The sequence below is a fragment of the Doryrhamphus excisus genome, linkage group LG23 (assembly GCF_037039965.1).
Source record: "Doryrhamphus excisus strain RoL-2023G ecotype Guam linkage group LG23, RoL_Dexc_Guam_v1.1, whole genome shotgun sequence".
Lineage (NCBI taxonomy): Eukaryota > Metazoa > Chordata > Actinopteri > Syngnathiformes > Syngnathidae > Doryrhamphus > Doryrhamphus excisus.
Window position 1 is genome coordinate 3,790,001 of NC_136379.1, and position 7,500 is coordinate 3,797,500.

At 45.5% G+C, this 7,500-nt stretch overlaps 1 protein-coding gene, 6 non-coding genes and 2 pseudogenes across 7 annotated transcripts in view; all 9 read right to left on the reverse strand.

Moving 5' to 3' along the window:
• The window catches only part of LOC144895056 (5S ribosomal RNA), a 119-nt gene extending 109 nt beyond the window's left edge, over nt 1–10 (reverse strand). Inside the window, exon 1 of the ribosomal RNA XR_013625645.1 lies at nt 1–10. This exon is cut by the window's left edge and continues 109 nt beyond it. This is a non-coding gene — a ribosomal RNA (5S ribosomal RNA).
• Nucleotides 1–5,761, reverse strand: part of LOC131129485 (uncharacterized) — a 73,700-nt gene extending 67,939 nt beyond the window's left edge. Inside the window, exon 1 of the mRNA XM_078788621.1 lies at nt 5,238–5,761. Within this exon, the coding sequence (XP_078644747.1) occupies nt 5,238–5,754 (517 nt within the window). The 5' untranslated portion in view covers nt 5,755–5,761. The remainder of the gene's footprint in view (nt 1–5,237) is intronic.
• Nucleotides 123–241, reverse strand: LOC144895195 (5S ribosomal RNA). The gene has a single exon (XR_013625715.1). It is a non-coding gene; the product is annotated as a 5S ribosomal RNA (ribosomal RNA).
• Nucleotides 354–482, reverse strand: LOC144895169 (5S ribosomal RNA; annotated as a pseudogene).
• On the reverse strand, nt 595–713 carry LOC144894975 (5S ribosomal RNA). The gene has a single exon (XR_013625545.1). It is a non-coding gene; the product is annotated as a 5S ribosomal RNA (ribosomal RNA).
• Nucleotides 5,762–6,772: 1,011 nt separating the features above from the next.
• On the reverse strand, nt 6,773–6,891 carry LOC131130255 (5S ribosomal RNA). The gene has a single exon (XR_013625477.1). It is a non-coding gene; the product is annotated as a 5S ribosomal RNA (ribosomal RNA).
• A 112-nt stretch (nt 6,892–7,003) lies between these two features.
• LOC131130295 (5S ribosomal RNA) lies at nt 7,004–7,122 on the reverse strand (annotated as a pseudogene).
• A 112-nt stretch (nt 7,123–7,234) lies between these two features.
• Nucleotides 7,235–7,353, reverse strand: LOC131130230 (5S ribosomal RNA). The gene has a single exon (XR_009129987.2). It is a non-coding gene; the product is annotated as a 5S ribosomal RNA (ribosomal RNA).
• Nucleotides 7,354–7,465: 112 nt separating this feature from the next.
• The window catches only part of LOC131130266 (5S ribosomal RNA), a 119-nt gene continuing 84 nt past the window's right edge, over nt 7,466–7,500 (reverse strand). Inside the window, exon 1 of the ribosomal RNA XR_013625512.1 lies at nt 7,466–7,500. This exon is cut by the window's right edge and continues 84 nt beyond it. This is a non-coding gene — a ribosomal RNA (5S ribosomal RNA).

Sequence of the window (7,500 nt, forward strand, 5' to 3'; positions counted from 1 at the left end):
GGCCGTAAGCTGCCAGGTCAACTGAAAAGATCCTATTTGAAGGCGACGCAGGCCAAACTAGACTCCAGCAAAAAGTGTCAAACAGCGCCCTCTGCTGTCAGGCAAGAGCAGAAACCATAAAAAGCTTACAGCACCTGGTATTCCCAGGCGGTCTCCCATCCAAGTACTAACCAGGCCCGCCCCTGCTTAGCTTTCGAGATCGGACGAGATCGGGCGTTTTCAGGGTAGTATGGCCGTAAGCTGCCAGTTCAACTGAAAAGATCCTATTTGAAGGTGACGCAGGCCAAACTAGACTCCAGCAAAAAGTGTCAAACAGCGCCCTCTGCTGTCAAGCAAGAGCAGAAACCATAAAAAGCTGACAGCATCTGGTATTCCCAGGCGGTCTCCCATCCAAGTACGAACCAGGCCCGCCCCTGCTTAGCTTCCGAGATCGGACGAGATCAGACGAGAACGGGCGTTTTCAGGGTAGTATGGCCGTAAGCTGCCCGGTCAACTGAAAAGATCCTATTTGAAGGCGACGCAGGCCAAACTAGACTCCAGCAAAAAGTGTCAAACAGCGCCCTCTGCTGTCAGGCAAGAGCAGAAACCATAAAAAGCGTACAGCACCTGGTATTCCCAGGCGGTCTCCCATCCAAGTACTAACCAGGCCCGCCCCTGCTTAGCTTCCGAGATCGGACGAGATCAGGCGTTTTCAGGGTAGTATGGCCGTAAGCTGCCAGGTCAACTGAAAAGATCCTATTTAAAGGCGACGCAGGCCAAACTAGACTCCAGCAAAAAGTGTCCGAACACCGCCCTCTGCTGTCAGGCAAGAGCAGAAACCATAAAAAGCTTACAGCACCTGGTATTCCCAGGCGGTCTCCCATCCAAGTACTAACCAGGCTCGCCCCTGCTTAGCTTCCGAGATCTGACGAGATCGGGCGTTTTTTTTTTTTTTCGTTTTTTTTTTTCTTTTTTTTTCTTCTTTTGGACGAGATCGGGCGTTTTTTTTTTTTTTTCTTCTGGCCCGCCCCTGCTTAGCTTCCGAGGTCGGGCATCTTTTTTTTTTTTTTCCTTTATTTACACATCAATTCTGAATTTCAGTCCCATTTCTTCATTTATATACACCATTGTATTCCCTTTGACAAAAGCATGATAGAATTCCCCCTCCTCCAAGTAATAGTGCAAAATGGAAATGTCTTTTTTCATTATACTTTTAAAAATTTGCCATACATCCGCATTTCTCTTGTCATAGTGACTCATATTTCTTCGTACTTTAACAGCATATCTTGCATGGCTCAATGTATAGTTTAACAGATTTGCATTACATTCTCCCACCCTTTTATTTACACCAAATAACCACAATTCTTTCCAGTCCATGTCCCTTACAAATCTTCCTCCCCAACAACTCGTTATGAGCTTTCTCATTTTGTCAAAATATGTTGTTAACCCTTCACATTCTATGAACTCATGCATAAATGTTTCTACCTTCTTTTCACATACTTCACATTCTTTGCTTACATTATCATCAAATTTGCTTATAATTAGATTATTGAATATTCTATTGTGTCTTAGCATGAAGTCCATGTGCTCACATTCACTGGTGTTCCATTTCACTCTCATATTTGCCCATATTTTCTTTACATCCATTCCTTCTATTGCTTTTTCCCATACTTTTTCCGATGCCGGCCTTCTAACATTCTCTCCTTTAAAATATGCATACAGTATCTTAGTTTTTACATTCTCTAGTCTTTTCTTATTTTTCCCTTCTCCCACATAGAGTTCCAGCTCACAGTCTTCCCCCACCTTATGCCCTCTTTCAATCATCATTCTCCACTCCCTCGGCATCCCATCTTTGATTTTGCCCATCACTTTTTCCACCTCTCCCACCTCAATATCATCCCCCCTCAATTTCACTTCATCCACCATCACCTGTGCTGACATGAAACCAGGTACATATTCATACACTATATCTCTAACTTTTCTTATACCTGCCCTCCTTATCAGCATATTGTCCATCATTCTTCCGTCGCTTGTGATTTTTGGATTCAAGAAGAGAGGTTGTTCCCATATTTGTTTTAGATTTTGACATTCATAGCTTATGTTCTTTACAAACTCCCCCCATGCACTCAACACCTCTTTGTAAAACTCACTCACTCCATTCAACATTCCTTTTTTCATTTTCATGTATACACCACTCTCTCCGCACCCCCTACATTGACTGATTGCTTCCTTCAGAAAAGCCTTCCACACTTGATCATTCTTCGCAGCTAAATAGTTCGCCATTGTCTTCACCCTCATTGCCTTCTTTTTGCATTCTAGACTTACTAGTTTTAAACCACCATCCTTGTATTCGTTCTCTAAAACCTCCCGTGCTATTCTGGCCCCTTTCCCATCCCACAAAAAGTCATTCACCAACCCCTCCACTTCTTTCACCACCCTGTCAGGCACATCCAACACTCTCATTGCGTAGATCATTTTACTCATTAGCAGTGCATTCACCACCACCACTTTCCCTTTTAATTTTAGTCCTCTCTTTTTCCAAAATGTCAATGTATTCTCCATACTGTTTATTATTCCTTCGTACTGTCTATCCCTTCCTTCTACTCCCTCTATTCCCACATTTATCCCTAAGATCTTCATATAGTCCTTCTTCACCTTTAACCCCATCTCATTCTTCCCTGATTCACTTACTCCTATATACATCATCTCCGACTTCCCAATGTTGACCTTTGCCCCCGATGCCCTACCATAGGCTTTTATACTTTCCAGTACTTCTCCTGCACTCTCCTCATCTTTTACTGTGATAGTTGTGTCATCTGCATATTGGTATACTAAGCTCCTTTGTCCTCCTGGTATATTTATCCCTCTAATATTATTGTTCCCTTGCAGTAGCCATGCCAGCGGTTCGGCTGATAGAGAGTATAATAAGGCAGACATCGGGCAGCCCTGTCTGACAGACCTTTCTAATCTTATTAATCCTGTTAGAACACCGTTAACTTTTATAACACTTACGGCATTTTTATACATTCTTTTTATCCAGCCTACCAGCCTATCTCCAAACCCTATTCTTTTAAGTAATGTAAATAAATATTCGTGATTCACCCTGTCAAAAGCCTTATTTAAATCTATGCTCATGATAATCCCTCCACCACCTTTTTTCATATAATCAATTACATCCTTAATACTACATATTGTGTCTGTGATGTCCCTCCCAGGTATGCCGTAAGATTGTGTTTTCCCTATAATTTTCCCTATGACTCTCTTCAACCTGTTTGTGATTACTTTTGCCAGTATTTTATAGTCATTATTCAGCATACTAATTGGTCTATAGTTTTCTAATTTTTCCCTCCCACCCTTTTTATATACTATACTTATAACCCCCATTCTTATACTATTTGGCATCTCCCCTGTCTCCTCCATCCACTTAAATAATCTATATAGTACTGGAGTTAGTATGGTTTTAAACTCAATATAAAATTCTCCTATCAGTCCATCCGAACCTGGACTTTTATTCCTTTTTAATTCGCTAATTGCTCTATCTATCTCTCTTCTGTCTATTTCTCTTTCATTTATTAATTTATCTCCCTCGCTGACCTTGACCCTCACCTTTTCTAGAAGCTGTTCCATGACTCTTTTGTCGACTTTTTCCTCCTTAAATAGGTCCCTATAAAACTGCTCTACCCTCTCCACTATTCCAAATCCATCTGTGATGATCCCCCCGTCCCCATCCTCTATCTCCCCTATGAAGCTCCTTTTCTGGTTTGTTTTTTCCAAGCCCAGAAAATATCCACTACATTTTTCTCCCTCAATCACATATCTTGCTCTACTTCTCACCATCGCCCCTCTACACTTCCTCTCCTCTATATCCTCTAATTCATATTTTAGGGCTATGTATTTCGTTAGATCACTTCCCCCATTGTCTATTTTTTCATTCTCCTTGTCCAGCTCATCCCTCAGCCTCCTTTCTCTTTCTTTCTCTCTCCTGCTCTTATCTCTCCCATATTTTATGCTCAATATTTTAATTGCTCTCTTGACCCTTTCCCACCATTCCCCAACATTATCCTCATACATACTTTCATTCATCCATATTGCAATGCATGTCTCCACTTGATTTTTATATTTAGTGTCGTGCAGTAAGCTTCCATTCAAACACCACAATCCCGCCTCCCCTCCCCTCCCTCCCTTGTGATATAGTCAAACACACAATTGCATGATCGCTGATTGCAGTCATCTTATATTTGATTGATCCTATCTTGTTTAAGATGTTTTCTTTTGCCCAAACCAAATCTATTCTGCTTTGTTTGAGCACCCCCCTACCACTTGTTTCCTTGTGAACACCTTCCCTGCTGGGTTTCGTTCCCGCCATACATCCACCATTCCATTTGCTCTCATATTTTGCAGTAGAACCCCCCTTGAGCTGTCATCCCTGAACCTCATCCCTGTGCACACATCCAAACTCCCACACCACACATTGAAATCCCCAACCATCACACAGTTCCCTTCCATGAAATCCTTCAAACTCCCAAAAAGGACCTTCCTTTCCCTCTCATCGTTTGGTGCATAGATGTTCCATAGCTGATATGTTTTGCCACCATAATGAAACTCAATCCCTAAAACCCTCCCCTTCCCATCCTTCCCACACTCCTTTACATCTTCCACCACTCCCTTCCTAACTAATATTGCCACACCCCTTGCATTCTTCTCTCCATTATTAACAAATATTTCCCCAATCCACTCTTTCTCTATATAATCTATAACCCCCTCATCCCAGTTAGTCTCTTGCAGACAAACGATGTCCTCTTTACATATTTGTATTGCATAAAGCAGTCTCTCTTTATTTCTTAGTCCATTCCCATTGAATGAGGAAAGCGTCAGCATTGACTTCAAGTGAGAAGGTGAAAAGTCTGACACCCCCCACTTTTAATTCTACATTAATCTGATCAGTTTCTTTATCTCCTTCCGATCACCTGTTCTTCCCTTGGTCTCCTCTTGCACTGTCAAACCCTCTTGCCCCTTATCCGACTCCTCACTTGGGGATGATGTAATGTTCCCTTCGTCTCTTCCCCCTCCCCCGTTACCCTTTTCTCCCTCACTCGATACATCTTTTAGACTCTCTCTAGTTTTACTCGTTGTTGCCCCACACACTTCCAGCTCCCTTTCCTCTCCCCAGATTCCCTCAATCACCTTAAACCCATCAATCACCCTCCTCCCTCTTTCCTCCCCATGATTATGCCTCTTGTCAACGATGTCATTCTTACTTTCGTTGACCGTGTCCCCTCCTGTTGTCTCGTCTTCTCGTCCTGCTGTTACCTCTTCCACACTCTCTTCACTCCCGTCGCTCCGTTTGCGCTTCAGCTCTGCCGTCTCGCTTGCGCCGTCCTCACGAACCTCTCTTTGTCCGCCGTGGTCCCCGATGGTGAGCGCAGTGTCCGCTCCTTGCGTTCCGGTCTCCGCCACCGTTCCTCCACGTGTGGACCTCTTCTCTGGCTCTCCTCTCGTCGTACGGCTTCCGCTGCCACTGCTGCCAGGACTCTGTTTCTCGTCTTCCATCCTTGCAGCTGCAGTGATCCTGATGTTCACCGCAGCTGCCGTTGCTGCTGTCATCTTCGTCGCCGCTGCCACCTCTATTGGCGTTGGCGTCCTCTCCATTCTCTTTTCTTCTGCTTCACTTAGCACTGTAGCTGCCGGCGTTTCCATGTCTCTCTCCAGCGCTCCCTCAACCAGCATCTCCGCCTCTGCTGTCAAGCCGCCCCCCAGCACCGCCTCAGCCTGCATCGGCAATGGGCCGCGATCGCCCCTTTCACTCTCCTCACACTCTCTGGCGTAGTGGCCTTGCTCGCCACATTTAAAGCATTTAAACTCCGGGCAGTCTCGGATAATGTGGCCGGGCTGGATGCACAATCTGCATACCTTCCTCTGGCGGTCGTGTAGCACCCGAAAGTGTTCTTCCCCCTCGAGGGTCTCAAACTTAGTTGCAAATGGTAGGGAGCGGACTTTTTCGTTGAAGCGCACCTTTAGGTAGCGTGTTCCGTCTGCAATGTCGGTGCCGGGCCACATGCGCCTTCTGATGGTGGACACTGCCTGAACTCCCCATTCCTCCAGCTTCTTCAGGATCACCTCATCTTCAATGTACACTGGAAGGCCAAGGAATGAGACTACGAGCTCGTCATTACGAATTTCTGACGCTATTATCTTATTGGTCTTCAATGTGATGCCGTCCAGCAGACGGTCCTTTCCTTTTTTGTCTTCTGTAGTGACTTCAAATTTTGTCAGGGATTTTTGGCGGCATCCCACCACTCGTCCACATTCTTCTCCAATTTTCTTACATATCTCCATCATCGTTACTTTTTCCTGTCCTACTACTTCCACTGCCACTGTTAATTGTCTTTCATACTTGTTGTCTGCATTTGTTGTCTCGTCCACGCTTTCCTTCTCTGCTCGCTCCATTTTCCCTCTTATAGGCATCATTTGACGCCCCCCCAACCGCGGTTGGTGGTGGTGGGGGCGTGGGGTTGCTTCGTACAAATATTACGTTTTTAGACAGAAATTTGGCTAAATCTTCAAAAGAAATCGGAAGACAGGGAGTACACACACAGGGTTGCCTTTTGTTTGCTCACACTCTCACCTGCACTCAATCACCAATCAGTGAGTGGGCGTTTTCAGGGTAGTATGGCCGTAAGCTGCCAGGTCAACTGAAAAGATCCTATTTAAAGGCGACGCAGGCCAAACTAGACTCCAGCAAAAAGTGTCAAACAGCGCCCTCTGCTGTCAGGCAAGAGCAGAAACCATAAAAAGCTTACAGCACCTGGTATTCCCAGGCGGTCTCCCATCCAAGTACTAACCAGGCCCGCCCCTGCTTAGCTTCCGAGATCGGACGAGATCGGGCGTTTTCAGGGTAGTATGGCCGTAAGCTGCCAGGTCAACTGAAAAGATCCTATTTGAAGGCGACGCAGGCCAAACTAGACTCCAGCAAAAAGTGTCAAACAGCGCCCTCTGCTGTCAGGCAAGAGCAGAAACCATAAAAAGCTTACAGCACCTGGTATTTCCAGGCGATCTCCCCTCCAAGTACTAACCAGGCACGCCCCTGCTTAGCTTCCGAGATCGGACGAGATCGGGCGTTTTCAGGGTAGTATGGCCGTAAGCTGCCAGGTCAACTGAAAAGATCCTATTTGAAGGCGACGCAGGCCAAACTAGACTCCAGCAAAAAGTGTCAAACAGCGCCCTCTGCTGTCAGGCAAGAGCAGAAACCATATAAAGCTTACAGCACCTGGTATTCCCAGGCGGTCTCCCATCCAAGTACTAACCAGGCCAGCCCCTGCTTAGCTTTCGAGATCGGACGAGATCGGGCGTTTTCAGGGTAGTAAGGCCGTAAGCTGCCCGGTCAACTGAAAAGATCCTATTTGAAGGCAACGCAGGCCAAACTAGACTCCAGCAAAAAGTGTCAAACAGCGCCCTCTGCTGTCAGGCAAGAGCAGAAACCATAAAAAGCGTACAGCACCTGGTATTCCCAGGCGGTCTCCC